The sequence below is a fragment of the Pelobates fuscus genome, chromosome 2, assembly GCF_036172605.1.
Source record: "Pelobates fuscus isolate aPelFus1 chromosome 2, aPelFus1.pri, whole genome shotgun sequence".
Classification (NCBI taxonomy): domain Eukaryota; kingdom Metazoa; phylum Chordata; class Amphibia; order Anura; family Pelobatidae; genus Pelobates; species Pelobates fuscus.
Genome location: NC_086318.1, coordinates 280343191 through 280363541, shown reverse-complemented (window position 1 = coordinate 280363541; position 20351 = coordinate 280343191). Strand labels below are relative to the sequence as shown.

General features: G+C 39.0%; 1 protein-coding gene across 1 annotated transcript in view; it reads left to right on the top strand.

Moving 5' to 3' along the window:
• TULP4 (TUB like protein 4) overlaps positions 1-20351 on the top strand; it is a 407212-nt gene that overhangs the window by 188616 nt on the left and 198245 nt on the right. The window contains exon 5 of the mRNA XM_063443403.1: positions 8207-8341. Coding sequence (XP_063299473.1) covers positions 8207-8341 — 135 coding nt within the window. The remainder of the gene's footprint in view (positions 1-8206; positions 8342-20351) is intronic.

Below are 20351 nucleotides of genomic sequence, written 5' to 3'. Positions count from 1 at the left end.
ACAGTCAAATCGCCACCGGGGTAAAGTTTTGACCGACTGCACACGTGGAGTCTGCCCAAAATAGTTCCATGAGAAAAGTAGTAGCGGTCGGTCACTTCCGGAAGTCCCAAAACGAACAAAATACCAAACGGTTCCACTGGCTCATAGGTAATGATTGTTCATCTTGTTCATGCATACCTTTTCACTGAATAGCGCTCTCCTGGCTTGTCAAGAATAGAAGCAGGCATTCATACAAAATCAGTGGTGTTCTCGAGGTCGAGTGTCCGACTTATAGTTCCAGATGACCAAGTCCTGCTGCCTGCTTTCGGGAGACAGCAGGGAGAGCACTTAATCTTGTGGTTACTGTTACGGTAACCCCCAGGCTAGCTGGAAGCTGGACCGCTTGGATAGTCTGGATCCCAAATGCAGAGAGAGTGAGAAGCCACTTCAGCTAGTCGACCAGAAGGATCCTGTAAATGTAGAACAATCCCACTAGCTATAGTACAGCTAGGATACTCTTTTCCCCACAAAACGAGTCAAGGCTGCGATTTGAAGATCAAGCAAGAACTGGCTTTAATGGCACACAGGTATCGGTATTTATGCAAAATCTCAGGTCCAGGGACAGCCCCCTCTGGACCTGATGGGATACAGGGACAATACAAGTGAACGACCAATGAGAATAAAATGTATTGTTTGAATTTGTTACCGCCCAGCTTGGAGATAATGAATCCAACGGTTATGACAATGCAATTATCTCCAAGTGCCCAAAATACCACGTTTTATTGCTACATAAAAAACAGGTTAAAAATACATAACTTCAACATTTTCAGATACAATTTGTGTCTTCCACCATTCATTGTGTAGCCCCGGTCTGGGCGAAATAGTTAACCGAAGAGCGCCCAAAATCCACGAACTATACGCTTGATTTCCTCGTTACAAAGTCCGTTAAAATCTTTGGACCCGAGCTTGAGATGGCGGCCATGTTTTTAAGTGAGTCATTAGGCAGCGGGACCTCGACATCAAACTCGTGGAACGAGTAACGGCCAGAGTTGTGTGCGAATCCCTGCTCTATTACTGGATGTTTCCGTTGTTCGGGAGACGAACGTAGACCGCCGTGAAGGGGGTACTTAACATGCGGTTAACCGCAAAACCCAATGTTCTAATTGAGGCCACACGCCAGGCTGTATGTGGTACCCGTTTGTGACCCTTTCGGTAGTTTGAGTATCGGGAGATGAGGCACGAACGGGAATGCCCTGAGGCTGTCAATTAGGTTGCGGTTAACCGCAGACCGCAACTCTCTGGGCGATCAATTGGAGACACACTCCCCTCGCAGGGTTGTCGGCCGTTCGGTTGTTAGAAAGGTGACCGGGGTTAAGTGGCGGCACTCGCCAGGGACCAGGTGGTCTGTTGTTCGTTTAACGAATAGGTGCAAGTAATCCATTCATGAGGTGGGCACAAAATTAGAGTACCAAAGCGAAAACATGGCAAGGAAACAACATATCGCTGGTCTGTAGTGATTTTGTAACAGTTACTTTGAAGTTAAATGAGCCAGGGGGTGGTCGGTGTTTGGTAGATCCAACTACCGAATGTAGGAAAAAAGTTTACTGGGCCAGCGAAATACAGAGTTTGTCACAATGACCCACCACCAACCTGCAACCTGCACCCCTTCTCCTACACCACACAAACCTGCACTCCTTAGTATACAAAAAATCCCTTACATCCTTAATGTAGCTAAAAACCTGATTCCACTCCTCTGGAAAAAGCATGAACCTATGGTATCAATGCATGGAAGAGCAACGCGCCCTAGAGGAGCTTTCCCTGCAGGCAGAGGGGAGGTCCCAGACATGCATGACGACCTGGACACACTGGATCCTCTCCACAGACAACACTGACTTCCACCACACATAGAGAACCAGAGGAATGTGTCTCGTAAGGAGATGCAGCATGACTCAAACACCATACCTGACTACCAGCACATGACGACAGGTCAACCTAATACGCCACCTGACTAGACCTACACCATGCGCCACATGACATACACCCGTCGGAGACTACAGCATCACAAATACGTCACATCACCCATGCCTATTTCCCATGAGGGCAGTAGAATGCAGGCGCATACACAGCTCGGGGTATATATATATATATATATCACCCCTATCACACATAGTACCAACTAGGCCCAAGGTTGAGACGTACTGGAGTGGTAGCCTGGGATAGACAACCCGAGGGGTGGGGCACTGGAGACCAACGACCACCCCTGTACATATCCTAGGCCTACGACACGCAGTATGGCCCACCAACACGTCAAGGACCACCAGCTGAGACACAAAACATGGGATGCTGACCCCAAAATCCACACCCCAAGATAGCTATCCACGCATGCAGGGGCACCCCACCACACATACATACACGTACATAGACAAACACATATCTCCTTCTCCCCCTCCCCATTTTAACAATGTTTTTTTATTTTTCTCCATCGTGCAGAGCGTCCATAGGAAAGCATTGAGAAATGCTTTCCTATGGACACTTTGAATTCTTGTGCATTCGGCTCCGCTGATGTCGGATGGGGGAGCTGACGTCGACAGGGGAGGAGAGGTCACCAGCGCCGAGGGAGACCGGCACTGAAATAAGTTAAGCTGCTGAAGGGGCTTTCAAATGTATAGATTTGTAGAAAAAACTTTTTAAAAATCGTTTTTTCTCCCATCTGACTCTCAATTCATCGGCAGGCACTCTCAAAGGACGTACCTCTGCTCTCCATGTATTGCAACCACAGTGCATGCACTGTGGTCACTATGGTAATTCTCTAACCGGCACTGATAGCACTGGCTAAGATTATATTAAAGGAGTGAGCACAGGTGGACTGGAGGTGAGTGTTATATAAGTGTAACACCCACCTCTTTAATGAGATGGCAGCAGGGGAGAGGAGTGCCCCCTAGGGCATTACAGTTTCCCTTTAAGGGGTTGAGGAAACTGTTGTTTGGTTTGAGTTTAGTGTACTGTTTCATGGTTATAATAACCCCTTAATGCCGCTGCGGCGTTCTACGCCGTGCCCATTCTAATGGGCTTTAAAGCCGTTGCGGCGATTCTCTTTGGGTTGACTGCCTGACAGCCCAGGCTGCCCTCCCCCGGCAAATCAGGCCCCACGGGGCCATGTGATCGCTCTCAAAGAGTGATCACATGGCCCCCTATAGCTTGCTGTGGATCTGCCAGCAGGGGGACTGCCTGGGCTGTTACACTACCTGCTGGTGGGTAACATAGAAACATAGAAACATAGAATGTGACGGCAGATAAGAACCATTCGGCCCATCTAGTCTGCCCAATTTTCTAAATACTTTCATTAGTCTCTGGCCTTATCTTATAGTTAGGATAGCCTTATGCCTATCCCACGCATGCTTAAACTCCTTTACTGTGTTAACCTCTACCACTTCAGCTGGAAGGCTATTCCATGCATCCACTACCCTCTCGGTAAAGTAATACTTATTGATATTATTTTTAAACCTTTGTCCCTCTAATTTAAGACTGTCCTCTTGTTGTGGTAGTTTTTCTTATTTTAAATATAGTCTCCTACTTTACTGTGTTGATTCCCTCTATGTATTTAAATGTTTCTATCGTATCCCCCCTGTCTCGTCTTTCCTCCAAGCTGGTCATGTTAAGATCCTTTAACCTTTCTTAGTAAGTTTTATCCTGCACTCCCTGAACCAGTTTCATGCCAGTTTCATGCCCTTCTCTGAACTCTCTCTAAGGTATCACCAGTGTTCTGTACAATGGCATGAGCACTTCCCTCTTTCTACTACTAATACCTCTCCCTATACAACCAAGCATTCTGATAGCATTTCCTGCTGCTCTATTACATTGTCTGCCTACCTTTAAGTCATCAGAAATAATCACCCCTAAATCCCTTTCCTCAGATGTTGAGGTTAGGACTCTATCAAATATTCTGTACTCTGCCCTTGGGTTTTTACGTCCAAGATGCATTATCTTGCACTTATCCTCATTAAATGTCAGTTGCCACAACTCTGAACATTTTTCTAGTTTACCTAAATAATTAGCCATTTGGCTTATCCCTCCTGGAACATCAACCCTGTTACATATCTTAGTATCATCAGCAAAAAGACATACCGTATATACTCGAGTATAAGCCGAGTTTTTCAGCACATTTTTTGTGCTGAAAAACCCCAACTCGGCTTATACTCGAGTCAATAGTCTGTATTATGGCAACTTACATTGCCATAATACAGACAGGGGCTGTGGGGGCTGTGAGAGAGCGTTACTTACCTCTCCTGCAGCTCCCGTCAGCTCCCTTCTCCTCTGCGCCGTCCGTTCAGCACCTCGGTCAGCTCCCAGTGTAAGTCTCGCGAGAGCCGCGGCTCTCGCAAGACTTACACTGGGAGCTGACAGAGGGAGCTGCACGGACGGCGCGGAGGAGGAGAGAGCTGACAGGAGCTGCAGGAGAGGTAAGTAATGCTCTCTCAAAGCCCCCACAGCCCCCCCCCCCACTGAACTGCCAATGAAGGACCACCAGGGAAGGAGAGCCCCCCTCCCTGCCATATATCAAGCAGGGAGGGGGGACGAAAAAAATAAATATTAATAATAATAATAATTACATTAAATAATAATATAAAAATAATAATAATGAAATTAAATAAAATAATAATAAATAATAATAAAAAATAAAAAGAATAATAAATTTTTTTTTAAAAATTGCCCACCCCCCACCAAGGCTCCGCACACACACACACACACACACACACACTGCACACACACACACACACACACACTGCACTCACACACACACACACTGCACTCATACACACACTGCACTCATACACACACACACTGCACTCATACACACACACACTGCACTCATATACACACACACTGCACTCATATACACACACACTGCACTCATACACACACTGCATTCATACACACACACTGCATTCATACACACACACACTGCACTCATACACACGCTGCACTCATACACACACGCGACACTCATACACACACGCGACATTCATACACTCACACTGCATTCATACACTCACACTGCATTCATACACACACACTGCATTCATTATACACACACTGTAAATAAATATTCAATTAATATATTTTTTTAGGATCTAATTTTATTTAGAAATTTACCAGTAGCTGCTGCATTTCCCACCCTAGTCTTATACTCGAGTCAATAAGTTTTCCCAGTTTTTTGGGGTAAAATTAGGGGCCTCGGCTTATATTCGGGTCGGCTTATACTCGAGTATATACGGTACTTTACCATCAAGATCTTCTGCAATATCACTAATAAAAATATTAAAGAGAATGGGTCCATGTACAGATCCCTGAGGTACCCCACTGGTGACAAACCCTCTGTTGCCTGTCACTCAGCCACTGCCTTACCCATTCAACAATATTGGAATCCAAACTTAAAGATTGCAGTTTATTGATAAGCCTTCTATGTGCAACAGTGTCAAAAACCTTACTGAAATCTAGTGTAAAAATAATAATAATAATGAAACGTGTTTACAATAAATTAAATGTGTGTGTGTGTGTGTGTGTGTGTATATATATATATATATATACATACATCTTATATATGTAACTTCATTCTAAGTGTATTTTAATATTAATATATGTACTTATATTAATATAAAATATACTACATATGATGTTACATATATATAAGATATATATATACGTATAATTACAATAATAAATAAAAATATATATATAATTACATGAATGATTACATAAGTATACACGTAGAATTTAAATACATATATATGTATATATATTAACATTCTATGTGTATATTTAAGTAATCTTTTAGCATAATTATGAGATTTTATTAATTAAAATTTGATTGACATGCCTGACAACCCAGGCAGAAAGTTCAGAGAGTGTAATTTGCAAGCACTATATTTAACCCTGTAACTTTCCAAGACACCATAAAACCTGTACATGGGGGGAACTGTTTTTCCCGGGAGACTTTGTTGAACACAAATATTAGTGTTTGAAAATGGTAAATTGTATTACAACAATGATATTTTTATTAAAAGTTATGTTTTTTTGCATTTTTCACACATGAGCAGCACTTTTACTGACAATATTATTGTTGTAATGTATTTTACTGTTTGTGCTAAGTGAAGTCTCCCAAGTATAACAGTACCCCCAATGTACAGGTTTTATGGTGTTTTGGAAAGTTAGAGAGTCAAATATAAGGCTTGCATTTCATTTTTTTTACATTGAAATTTGCCAGTTTGGTAATGTTGCCTTTGAGACCGTATGGTAGCCAAGGAATGAGAATTATCCCCATGATGGCATACCATTTGCAAAAGTAGGGAACCCAAGGTATTGCAAGTGGGGTATGTCCAGTCTTTTTAGTAGCAACTTACTGTATTTTTCGCTCCATAAGACGCACCACACCATAAGACGCACCTAGTTTTTAGAGGATCAAACCAGAAAAAAAAAATTCTGAACAAACTGTCCCATAGTGTTTCTTACTATGGGCCAGTTTGTTCAGAATATTTTTTTTTCTTCCCTGTCCCATAGTGTTCCTTACCACCCACACCCTTCTCCTGTCCTATAATGATCTGTAACCCCCCTCCCCTGTCCCATAATGATCTTTAACCCTCCCCCCTCCACTGTCCCATAGTGATTTTTAACCCCCCCTTCCTCTGTCCCATAGTGATTTTTAACCCCTTCTCCCCTGTCCGATAGTGTTCTTTAACCCCCCATCCCCTTGTCCAAGTGTTCTTTAACCCCCTCCTCCCCTTGTCCAATGGTGTTCTCATCCCATAGTGCCCCCCTCCCCTTGTCCCATATTGTCTCCCCCCCCCCCCTCCCTTTGTCCCATAGTGTCCCCCCTTGTTCCATAGTGTCCCATAATTACTTACCTGTCTTGTTGCGTGGGCCGGCAGCACAGCATGCACCGTGGTACAGGAACTTCAATTTCAGGTTTCAGTTTCCAGCAGGACTGAAAGGAAGTGTGCACACTGTACCGCGGTGCGCGCTGTGCTGCTGGCCCACGCTACAAGACAGGTTTAGCTCCTTCACATTAGCTCCATAAGACGCACAGACATTTCCCCTCACTTTTGAGGGGAATAAAAGTGCGTCTTATGGAGAAAAATACCGTAGTAACAAACACTGGCCAAATGTTAGTTTTTTGCTTTTTTTTCACACAAAAACAAATATGAATGCTAGCTTTGGCCAGTGTTTGTGACTAAGTGCCTACTAAAAAAGACTGGATATACCCCACATGCAATACCTTGGGTTGTTACTTTTGCAAATGGTATGCCATAATGGGGGGTAATTCTCATTCCTGGGCTACCACACGGTCTGAAAGGCAACATAACCAATCTGGCGAATTTCAATGTGAAAAAAAACAGAAAAATGGAATGTCCTATATTTGACCCTGTAACTTTCCAAAACGCCGTAAAACCGGTTAAAGGGGGGTACTGTTGTACTCATGAGATTTTGCTGAATACAAATATGTGTATTTTATTGCAGTAAAAGCTAACAGTATTATGACATTTACAGCTAAAATGTCAGACGGAACTACAAATTAAAAAAAAAAAAGTTATTTCTCACAGTTTTTTTTTTTTTCACTTTATTCATAAAAGATTATGTTTCATTTGTGGTCGGTTAAAAATGATATATAATAAGTGTGGGTGCACTTAATATGAAAGAGGGGAACAGTCATGTAGCGCAAATTCCAGTTTTTGTCTACATTTTGTTTTGATCAGAACGTGTACAATTGACTCCATCCTGAAGGTATTAATAAGTCTATGCACAGGCATTTTAGGCGCTACTTGAAGGGACACTATGAAATACAGAAAGTAAAATAATATTTAAGTGGAAAGATATTCAAGATGAAATATAGTGACTATATTCATGTTGTTAATGCTCAGCTTCTTCTTACACATCAGTAGATGTGTAGTTCAGTAGGAAATAATTATCATTGCTGCATTTTTAAAAATATTTAAGATGTCTTATTTTGTGTTTTTGTTTTTTTTCAGATTGATCTTCTTGCATTGTTGATAAATCATATATTACAGCTTTATGTATGTTATCTTATTAATTATTCTAGAGTGCCAAATAAATAGCCTAATCTCTATAGAGCTCTGTACATATAGATCATAATAGATAATTACTTTATGGTGGTCGGTTTTACTAAAATATTTGTCTGTTTACTTTGCATTCCCTTGAATTCTTATTCTAGATGGTCCTGCTGCTTACGCCATTCCAATGGAAAACATCAAACCACTGCTTACGGTTGGCTTTTCTTCAGGGGACATTAATTTAATGAATAACTATGATGACTTGTCACCGACTATAATTCGCTCAGGGTTAAAAGGTACAGATTTATTTGTTAAGTTTTTAGATTTATTTTTTTTAATAAATGAGAAATTGTTTTTGGTTTTCTTTTATTACTTAAATTTCAATTTTGAATTGAGTCCCATGTAGTAAGTGTAGTCCTGTATAACAACTGGCATTGTATTAGAAAAAACAAATGCCTTCTCAGTACTGGAACTTTTAAAAACCCTTCTTGTTCATTTTAGAAGTAAATATTGATACTCATCATTTTATTTAGTACTCCTTTTGTATATTATACACATGTTCTGATTAACATTTCAAAAAGACAAAAGATTATCAGCTGTTCCCTTGCCCCTTTGTGTCCCTTCCTGGAAACATCAGGTAAAATTAAACAAAAGGCATTTCATGTAAGCCCAAAATGATAACTGTTTCCAGATAATGTAGCATTACTAATCAAAACTCCTAAACATCACTGTAGGACCATATGCATACAGTTGCTGTTTAAAATCCATGTAAAATAAATGTTAACTGTGTGGGCAGAGCCACCAACAGCAGAGACAGACTCATGTTGCACAAGCTCCAATATCATTTACTACTTTCCTGCAGTTTAGGACATTATATATGGACAAATTGAGCACAAATTATACTCCTACATGTTTAACATCTATGGGCAAACATTCAATAAAAGTTTAAAGGGACACTAGTCACCAAGACAACCTTAGCTAAATGAAGCCGTGTTTGTGTATAGGCTATGTCCCTGCAGTCTCACTGCTCAATTCTCTGCCATTTCGGAGTTAAATCAATTTGTTTTATGCATTTCTAGTATACACACCTCCCTGCATGTGACCTACACAGCCTTCCTAAACACTTATTGTAAAGAGTCATCTAATGTTTACACTTCCTTTATTGCAAATTATGTTTACTGTAAAAAAAATGTATCTCCCGCTCGGTTAATAGCTTGCTAGACCCTGCAGGAGCCTACTGTGTGTAAATTAGTTTTTTTTATATACATTACCTGATTATATTACATTATCTGATTGAAAAGTGAAGCCATTTTGTTTTCATGCAGGCTGTGTCAGTTACATCCAGGGTAGGTGTGGCTAGCTAGGGCTGCATCAACAGAAACAGAAGTGATTTAACTCCTAAATGGCAATGAATTGAACAGTGAGACTTCAGAGTCATGATTTATAAACCAAACCTGCTAAAGTTGTTTTGGTGACAATAGTGTCACTTTAAAGTTTTTCCGTTGAGACCTAAGATGCAGCCCAAGAGGCCACCTCCACCTCCTCAGGCAAAGAAGAGCTTGGCATTCAAAATGGGAGTGCTTGTCACCTAATAAAAATATCTGCTCCTCTTTTAACTCCAACCTGGCTGTGATTTGTGAGGAACTTCTTACCAGGCCCGGACTGGCTATCAGGCAAACCGGCAAATGCACACACTCTATACCCACTATATACACACATTACACCCCCTACACTCACACACTCTATACTGCTTATACACACACTCCACAACTCCAATGCTTTCAAAAACTACACACTCTAAACACACTACTTTATACCCCCTATAAATACACACACTATACTACTATACAAACTAAACCCCTATACACACATTGCCGCATCTATATACATGTGCACCACATCCCCTCTATGCATACACACACAAAAATGTGGAGATCATTCCAAGGATCACTCTGGTATAATATGTTACTGCAACAACAGTGCATATCTGGTAGACAGATTGACATAGACAATATGGGAATGTTTAGCAGTGGGAGTTCCTTTGAATGCTTTGAAGCATCCTCATGCAATTTTCAAAGCCTTAAAATAATTTCAGCAATATCTAATAAATCAGTGGATGAAATTAAGTGGGCAATTCTGCTGTTTGGCTTATTTTCTGAAGTCCTGGGTGCAATAGAATTTGGAGGGCCTTGTAGCTATGTATCTATCAGGCCCACAGATAGTAGAAATATGAGAATAATGTCTTTCAGAAGCAGTCCTTTAAAAAAATAACAGCCATGTTTGGTTGCCTATCTGGCCATTTACAGGAATAAGGAGGTCAAGATATTTTTATGTCTCATAAAATTAAGACTGTCTTATGTGGGAAAAGATCCTTTCTGCTCCAAATGGGAATTCTATCTGAATTATGCCTACACACTATGTCCTCTTCTGAGAAGCATAAAGAAAAAAAGACACAATTCTTCTGACCACAGTGCAGACATTTATTCCCACTACTCTTCAACTTTTGTAAAGAACCTATATGGTAGCTTTCAGTGACTATTATCACATTGTCCAATTCTTACTCCAGTTTTACAGTCCCTCAAATTGATGGCATGGACGTTGAGAAGGAATAATTTACTGAATAATAATATACTCTTGTTACACTTTAGACCCATTTTCAAGCAATGAAATGGTCTGTTTCCTCTACCTATTATACAAATTGGGATATATTTTCCAAGTTGGCATATCTCAGCGGAATTGGTCTTTGGATCTCATTCATGAAAGATGTCCTGGAATTTCTATTATCAGGTCTAGAGTAAGAATTAAATATAAACAAATTCAAAGTTCAAGTATGAGTCCTACCAATCTTGACCAATTATTGTTGTGGCTAGATTCCTCACAGTAATCCTCAAATTGCATTATTTCATAAATTCCTCCTTGGAATTTGCATTGAATTAATCTCCTTTTCAAACCATTGGACTCCATGTCTACATTTGCTGTTAACACATCATTTTCAGAATAGTTCCAGAAATCAAGTTTAAACTAACACCAGGCTTCCATTTGAATAAGGGCATTGTTCTTAATGCATTGATTCCTATAGCTCACAAGTTAAAGAATCTACATTGAGAAGGCTGAAGTTTGGGTTCCATTTCCAGATAGTTTTTTTTTTTTTTTTTTATCCCTAAGCACTCTGATAAGGAGGAACAAAATGTTAAAATATATCCAAGTATGACAGTCTCATGAGTACTGTTGGTTGCCTTTTTGTGTTATCCTTAACATTTCATGTTTAATGTTTTTATTTCACCATGGCATTCATGTGGAAACAAAAACAAGATAGAAATGCTTAGACAAAGTTAAAAGTTTACTTAAAAGTTTAGAGGTATCAAGTATTTTGTAGGAAAATCAGCCTTATTTTTAAATCTATATCTTTTTTGCATTTCCTGAATTTATTATTGAAATGCATGGCATTCAGTGGTGTTGATATCATGGTGTTGCTCTAATGACAAAAACAATCAACACATTTAATGGTGAAACTTATATATAGTACTGTGCACACATTTTAGGCAGGTGTTAAAAATGCTGTGAAGTAAAAATTACATGTTAATAGTTTCTTTTTAACAAAACACAAAGTGAGTGAAGAGAAAAATATCTTAATCAAGTAAATATTTGGTATGACCCTTTGTCTTCAAAACCGCATAATTTTTTTCTAAGTACATTTTCACAGACTTATGAGGAATTCGTCAGGTAGGTTGTTCTAAACATCTTGGAAAACGAACTGTGGATTTAGGCACCACCAGTTGTCCTTGTCTCTTCATTTAATCCCAAGCAGAATTGAAGATGTTAAGATCAGGGCTCTGCGTGGGAAATACAATTGCTACCAGGAGTCCTTCTCTTTTACAATGAAGATAGTTCTTCATGATGGCTATATGTTTGAGGTTGTTGTCATGCTGCAAAATAAATTTGCTGCCAGTAAGATGCCTTCAGAATTGCTTGGACAACATCTCTGCAAACCCCTGTCAGCCTTAAATTAAATCTGTCTGTGAGAAACTTTGCTGATGCAGTATAACTATCACTGTGCACATTCTTGCCATGGTTTATGATGTTTGATATTAAATTGTCTTCAGCAAATCAACCTCTGGCTGCTCCTCACCTAGTTTTGTTCCTCCCACACAGCTCAAGTACTGTTCAACCCCTATAAATTGTAATGTTCATAAATTAACATTGATAAATTGACGAATAAAATCACCTGTTTGGTATAATTGTTCAATAATGCACCAATATGCCTACAAACCCCCTGATTGTATATCAAACATGACGTTCACATCATGCATTTAATTCCTTATTAATTCCTTATTTATTACTCCAACAGCAGAAGAGTTAATAAAACAGTAACATGGAACAACAGAAAACCACCTAACATCCCCGGTGACCTACCTATACTATCTGCTCTCCTTCTTTCTCCTAGACCCCACCTTTCCTTTTCTTTTCCTTTATTCACTCCTTCCTTCTGTCATTTATGATAGGAGAAAATCAAGACTTAACAATCTCCATTCATTCATAAATATTATTTTGTGAGTTCAGGGAGTTTCTATAAACGGTTTACATTTCCTATCAGTTCATAAGATAAGCTACATGTAGCACCAACAGATGTATAAAAATACTTTTAAAACTTTTATTTGTTTATATGTACTGCACAATATATCTAAATCATAAAAATGTGACATGTTTTTGACAGGGGTATTACCTGAAGAATGGTTAAAATACTATTCTTGACTTGTACTATTATTGCATACACTTAATTATACAGATACTGTACAAAGACTCTCAAATAGTGTATGTGATATCAATGTCATGACTGTCACCCAAAAATAAAGAAATGTCAAAAAGAAAACCACCTAACTTGTTATGCAAAGGAAGAAAACTCAGTGGCCAATCAACATGAAGCATAGTGTATAAAGCAAGGGACCCCAACAATCTTCCTCTTTCTTTTTTATTATTTCTCCATTCTTTGCACCATTGGTCTCTTCGTGTTTCTACCATCATTTTACTTTTACAGCTAGTGGAATTGGGTCTCTATTCTCTATTGAGTTAAATACCACATTATCAGTTTCAGCCCTAGTGGGACTCACTCGCTGATCATACTCTGCTGCCATTTCCCCCCTCCCTTCCCATTTTGTTCTCTTGAGCAATGTTGTGCGTTGCATGAGATTTTGGAGCATGTTGGTTCTCAACTCAGTTGTTGATGCTCTTTATCTCCTTAGAGTACCTCACATTAATTATTGCTTTTGTTTCATATCGCTGACACATTGTTCCACAGTCTCCACAGTCTATTCCCTAAGCTTTTAGATAATTTTATTAGGACTTGTAATTTTCTCTATATTTCTGATATTTTATTTGATGACAATTGTAGACAATGAGTCTTTTTCTGAGGCAAATTTTCAAAATAGTTTAGCACTGTAAATAAAACAGTATCTACTGCCATTTTGAATGCAATGAATACTATACAAGAGATTTTTGCCAAATCTCATGCTTGAAACCCTAGTGCTCCTTCCGATCAATTTTGGTCAGCAGAAGTGTCTGGGCACCATGTAGCCAAGCCTGTAAGAAGATCTGAGAAGGCCACCTGAAAACAGAAGTAATCTTACTGACTCCCCTAAGCTGCTCTACTGGGAAAGACTACAAAAATACTGATGATGTACACTCCTGGCACAACACTGAAGAGTGTACTTCTAAAACACTTACAAAACCCTCTGCCTCAAATGATGAGAAATGAGCTTGGAAGGCCATTTTACGAAGGGAAAATCATTCCTTCCATACCTTCTCAAGTGACTCTTCTTTAGATACAGAATATACTAAATCTAATGTTTCTTTAGAATTTAATCCAGTATCTAATATTGATAATAGACAATCTATATTTCTGGATTCAAAGGGAAAACCTTACCAAATCAAGCACCTTCAGTCTTCTGAATGGGATCCTGCCTCTCAAATCTTCAAATATATGGATAAGAAAGCCTTTCGAGTAACTTGAATTAAGCTTGGACAGAATGTCCAAGATCCATAATACAGAAAAAAAAACAAAACAAAAAAACATTTAATCCTATTATAATTAAGTTTTTATGTAAATTTTTGAAGAATATTCGCAAACGGATAGATTCATGAAAGCTTTCCAAGACAAGCCTTTGATTGTTGTAATACAACATGGCAAGAATGTACACAGCAAGTGTACAACAAGGTAGTAATATTGCATTAGCAAGGTTTCTCACAGACAGAAATTTCAAGACTGACAGGGGTTTCCTGAGGTGTTATGCAAGCAATTCTGAAGAAGCACAAAGTAGCCAAAATATTTGAACTTATTCAAGAGGCATAAAAAAGAGTACTTCTTGATACTTTAAGTTGCTGGGGTTCAAGCCATATGCTTTTTGGGTAAGGCTAATTGTGCTCTGTCAAGTGGGAATTCGGGGAATCTTTCATTTAAGATTGAAGCAAATGTGTTCTTCACTGGACGAGTTGAAGAGTCTTCCCTTTAACCCATAGGATTTTGGTAAGGTAGGGGCTAGCTGCTAAGCTGTACTAGATAGATCCCAAAATGTTACTTGTCTACTTGCTGAAAATACTCAGAAAAACTCAGAAAGTTTTCCCTTTCTTCCACACTCCTCCACCATGAACTTCCTCATGTAAGTACTTTATTTAGAGTTAGACTGCCTTGTTTTTTTGTCCATATGTTTGCTCTAATCAGAAGTGATGCCTGGGTTCGAGACACTGTCAGGGGCAACCAGATAAAATTTTATGTCCCACCAGTTCCATTTTGTATTCCATTTACGATTCAAATCTTCCCCCAAGACACAGTTGTAGTTGAACAGGAAATGTCCTATTTAATGTCCGAAGAGACTATAATTCAACTTCCTATGTCAACTACTGGATTTATAAGCAATGTATTTATTGTTAGGGAAAGGGAATTCATGCCACAGACTTGTTATAAATATACACATTCTAAATGGTTACATTTCCTTCAAGATCTGTTGATACACAATGACTGGATGGTAAAGATTTACTTTAACCCCTTAAGGACACATGACGTGTGTGACACGTCATGATTCCCTTTTATTCCAGAAGTTTGGTCCTTAAGGGGTTAAAGGTTGTTCATTCCTGATTCATCCAGCATACCAACATTATCTACAATTTATATGGATGAAGAAAAAAAAATTACAATTCATCTGCTTGCCATTTGATCTTTCTTCTGCTCCTGTGTGCTTTACCAAGTTGCTTCGCAGCATAGGAGTGAGATTTTGTTTTACCAATATGACATTCTAAAATGACTTATAATATGTAGTCCATTAATACTCATATGCAATCTAGATTTGTGAGAAGCAAGGAACAATTTTGCTTCTCACAAATCTAGATTTCATAATCAACAAGAAGAAATCGATTCTGATACTGACTTGAGGGCTTTTGTTTTTGAGATTTCTACTAAATTCTCAAACTGTGACTTTGTTTGTTCCTAACAGGAAACTCCAGACCATTCAGAAACATATACATTTGGTCCTCAACAAACATATAATGGTCCTCCTCTCTGCTTCCATGCACTCTATTTTTCCAGCCCCCCTTCATTATCGCGCTTTAGTGATTGAAAGTGCAACATCTATGCAGTGGTATTGGTTTTTCTGACAATGTTTCTCTCACTCAGTAAACAAGGGTGAAACTATTGAGATGGTTACACCACATTCACAGATGAAGAACAGGGAAGCAATTTTCAGTTCCTTCCAAGACCTGGTGATAGTCTGACTGCAATCATTTGGGTTGGGAAGCTTGGTGTGGACAAGGTACCACCTGAGGAAAATTGTCTATAGAAGAAGATTAGAGTTGTTGGCAGGTTTTTTTTTTTCACTCTCCAGGGTTTTGTGAACAACATCATTTTTGTTAACTTCTCAAGATGGATAATGTCTCAGCAGTTCAGTATGTGAACAGCCTAGGAGGGACTAGGCCTGAATTCAAGCAAGACTTTTGGCACGTCTGTCTAGCTTTAGACTTTCTTCTGAGAGTGGAATATTTTCAGTGTCTTTCCAACACCATAGCAGACGGGAATTCTTACAGGAAGTTCAATTTCTGTAGTACTGTTCAATCGGTTGTATTTTGTCTGGGTTTGATAATTAATTTTTTTTTAGAATAAACCATGTTCCAGTGCTAATACAGATCAGCCTTTACAAATGCAGCACCCTTTCACACACTTAGAGCACACCCCTCACACACAGTCCCCTCGCAAACACAGGACCACTAACCCAGCACCCCTTACAAATACACAGATCTCCCCTCACACAGATCACCCCTCACACAGAGCATGTCTCACACACAGCACCCCTCACAAACACAGGACCGCTTACACAAAGCACCCCTCACAAACATACAGAGCACCCCTCACACACACACACACACAGTGCACACTTCACAAACACAGAGCCTCTCACAAACACAGCACCCCTCACACACACACAGAGCATCCCTTACACTCACAAAGATAGAGCACCACTCACACACACAGCACCTCTCACAGCATCTCTCATTCAAAAAGCAGCTCTCACACACACACAGAGCACCCCTCACACACAACACCCCTAACACACACACACACACAGCACCCTTCACACACAGCACAGTGTGTGTCAGGGTATGTATCTATGTGTCTGTGTATCTGTGTTAATGTGTGTATCTGTATGTCAGGGTGTGTATCCTTAAGTGTGTCATTGTATTTGTCTATAAAAACTAATGGAAAGGTGTAATTAGAAGCAAAAAAATTAAATGGGCTGCAACATATAACTACAAGTGACCTAAATAGAGTGTAAGCTCAAAATCTGAAAAAGTATATGTGCGCTCCTAAAAAGTAAAATAAAAAATAAACATAACACTTATAATACAAACGTATATTTAATAAGTAAAAAAGACCTTTATAATCAAGACATCTAAAAAACATATGCAATTATGACGAACTGGATCTGTTGCTAAAAGGTAAATAACCAATCAAAGTGGATACACAAATCCTGATAAATAAAAAATGAAATAAAAAACCAGGATAAACACCTAACAGATACTCTGTCGAAAAAATGAAACAAAGTATCTGGAGGTGTGACCAATGCTAACAAATTAGTAAACAGGACATAGGTATCACACAAATATAAAAATAGTACCTTGCCTCGGTGGGGGCCCCCACCGAGGTATAGATGGGAAGGAATAACAGTGGCCACTAATTATAAAATAACCGCTGGAACAACCGTTGCACCGCGGTCGGGATCTTCAAAAAAGACCGCGGTGTAGATGGAAAGCACTCCTCCAATGGGGCCAAGATATATTCTCTCACGCTGGGTATGTTGTGCTGCACTGCGGTCGGTATCTTCAAAAAAGACCGCAGTGTAAAGCAAATCAACTCCCGAGGAAACCGGCACACAGCTATAACTTCCCACAGCAACAGAGCAGAACGTCCCGAAATCAGCTGCAACTCATCGACGCGTTTCGTCCCTCCCACGGGACTTTTTCAAGACAAGGGAGTTGCCGAAGATCAGAGTTTAAATAGCCATAGCATAGCTCAGTAAAACTGGGCAGGAAGTAAGTTCTGGACTGGATCCACAATCAGCTTTGATAGTTAGCAATAGAGATAAGTACTAATAGGGCACTTATCATATATCACAATCCTATGTATATAGGAACTATTGCTATACAAATAAGTGTTACACAAAAGAACAAATGAACAAAAATGAAAATAAACATATATATATAAAAATATATATGTAAACAACAAATACAAATTGATAAATAAATAAATAGGTAATAATATTGACAAATACATTAAAGTTAAGCCACCTAAAAAATTTAATTATTAATCTTTACAATGAAAAGGGGGGGGGGGGGGGAACAAATTATATATCAAATAAAAAGTTAAACACACGACTAGACAGACTGACAAACGGACGGTAGTTTGTCCAGAAGGACCCAAAATCGGATCTCAAAAAATATAAGCATAGAGGTGCATAAAAATGTGTATGCTGTCACATGGTCCGCACTGGATAACCAAGATAAGTGCATGTACACAAATACAAACGTGTATACTAGTTAGACCCACAATACAATCTCGAATATGAATGCCATATTCACAATGATAAAGATTGTGTTGCTACATAAAATAAACCAATATACAGGGCTTAGAACAAATCCAACTCCTCATTTAGGCCATTGGGTTTCATTGTATTTAGCTTAAAAATCCACATAGATTCAGACTTGATTAATTCCCTTTTCCTTAGTGCTCCATCCTGATAGGGGGGGATATGTGTCAGACCCAATAGCTTAATGCCCGATGGATTTTTCTCATGGTACATAGCAAAATGTCGGGCTACTGAGGACTTGGTATTGTTGCGAATTATAGCTGTCCTATGTTCGCGACATTGTATTTGTCTATGTCAGGGTGTGTATCTCTGTGTATCTGCATGTGTGTCAATGTGTCTGTATCTGTGTCTCAGGGTATGTATCTGTGTTTTAGGATAAGTATCTGTGCGTGAGTAAGTGTGTCAGTGTATGTATAAATGCCACACAAAAACAAAAGTTTTAAAATTAGAATATGTGTAAAGGAGTCATTATCAGACTGGAGCAATTTAAATGGAGTCCAAGAGAAATGCGATTATTTACAATTTGCACTGCTGAAGGCAACAGACAATTGCATTAGGCTTGTCAGTAAAAGCAAAAAATTCAAGAAGCCACTGTGGTACTCCGCAGATGTGGCCAAAATAGTAAAAAAAACAAAAGTTTGCATTTATGAATTATAAAAAAAAAAAAACAGAGTGAGGAAGACAGAATGACCTATAAGATGAGGCAGAAAGAGGCTAAGCAAATTATAAGAGCTTCCTAATCACACAAACAAGAGAAAATAGCACAGTCAGTAAAAAAAAGGGACAAAATATTTTTTAGATACATAAATGAGAAAAGGAAAGTAAAACAAGGATTAGTTAGACTAAAACAAAAGAAGGAAGGTATGTAGAAGAGGATAAAGGTCTAGCTGACTGCCTCAATGAATATTTGTGTTCAGTATTTACAGATGAAAATGAAGGAAAGGGGCCTCAGTTAGGATGGATAATGGATAATTTGTTACATGTGAGTTTACAGAGGAAGAGGTTCTATTTCAACAGTCAAAAGTTAAGACAAATAAGTCAATGGGACCTGATGGAATACACCCAAAGTTATTAAAAGAACTTAGTGGTGTACTAGCAAAACCATTCACAGATTTATTTAACCAATCATTGTTAACGGGAGTAGTCCCAGACAATTGGAAGTTAGCGAAAGGTATTAGGGAGGAGTCGGGCAACTATAGGTCAGTAAGCCTTACTTCAGTAGTGGGGAAAGTAATGGAAACCATCTTAGGATAGGATTGTTGAACATCTAAAAACACATGGATTTCAAGATCAGAGACAACATGGGTTTACTTCAGGGAGATCATGCCAAACTAATCGTATTGATTTTATCATTGGGTAACTAAAATAATATATCAGGGTGGTGCAGTAGATATTGCTTACCTAGATTTCAGTAAGGCGTTTGACACTGTTGCACATAGAAGGCTTATCAATAAACTGCAATCTTTAAGTTTGGATTCCAATATTGTTGAGTGGGTAAGGCAGTGGCTGAGTGACAGACAACAGAGGGTTGTAGTCAATGGAGTATATTTAAAGCATGGGCTTGTCACCAGTGGGGTACCTCAGGGATCTGTACTTGGACCCATTTTCTTTAATGTTTTTATTAGTGATATTGAAGGTCTTGATGGTAAGGTATGTATTTTTGCTGATGATACTAAGATATGTAACAGGGTTGATGTTCCAGGAGGGATAAGCCAAATGACAAATGATTTAGGTAAATTAGAAAAATGGTCAGAGTTGTGGCAACTGACATTTAATGTAGATAAGTGCAAGATAATGCATCTTGGATGTAAAAACCCAAGGGAAGAGTACAGAATATTTGATAAAAACCCAAGGGAAGAGTACAGAATGTTTGAGTCCTAACCTCAACATCTGAGGAAATGGATTTAGGGGTGATTATTTCTGATGACTTAAAGGTAGGCAGACAATGTAATAGAGCAGCAGGAAATGCTAGCAGAATGCTTGGTTGTATAGGGAGAAGTATTAGCAGTAGAAAGAGGGAAGTGCTCATGCCATTGTACATAACACTGGTGAGACCTCACTTGGAGTATTATACGCAGTACTGGAGACTGTATCTTCAGAAGAATATTGATACTTTAGAGAGAGTCCAGAGAAGGGCTACTAAACTGGTTCATGAATTGCAGGATAAAACTTACAAGGA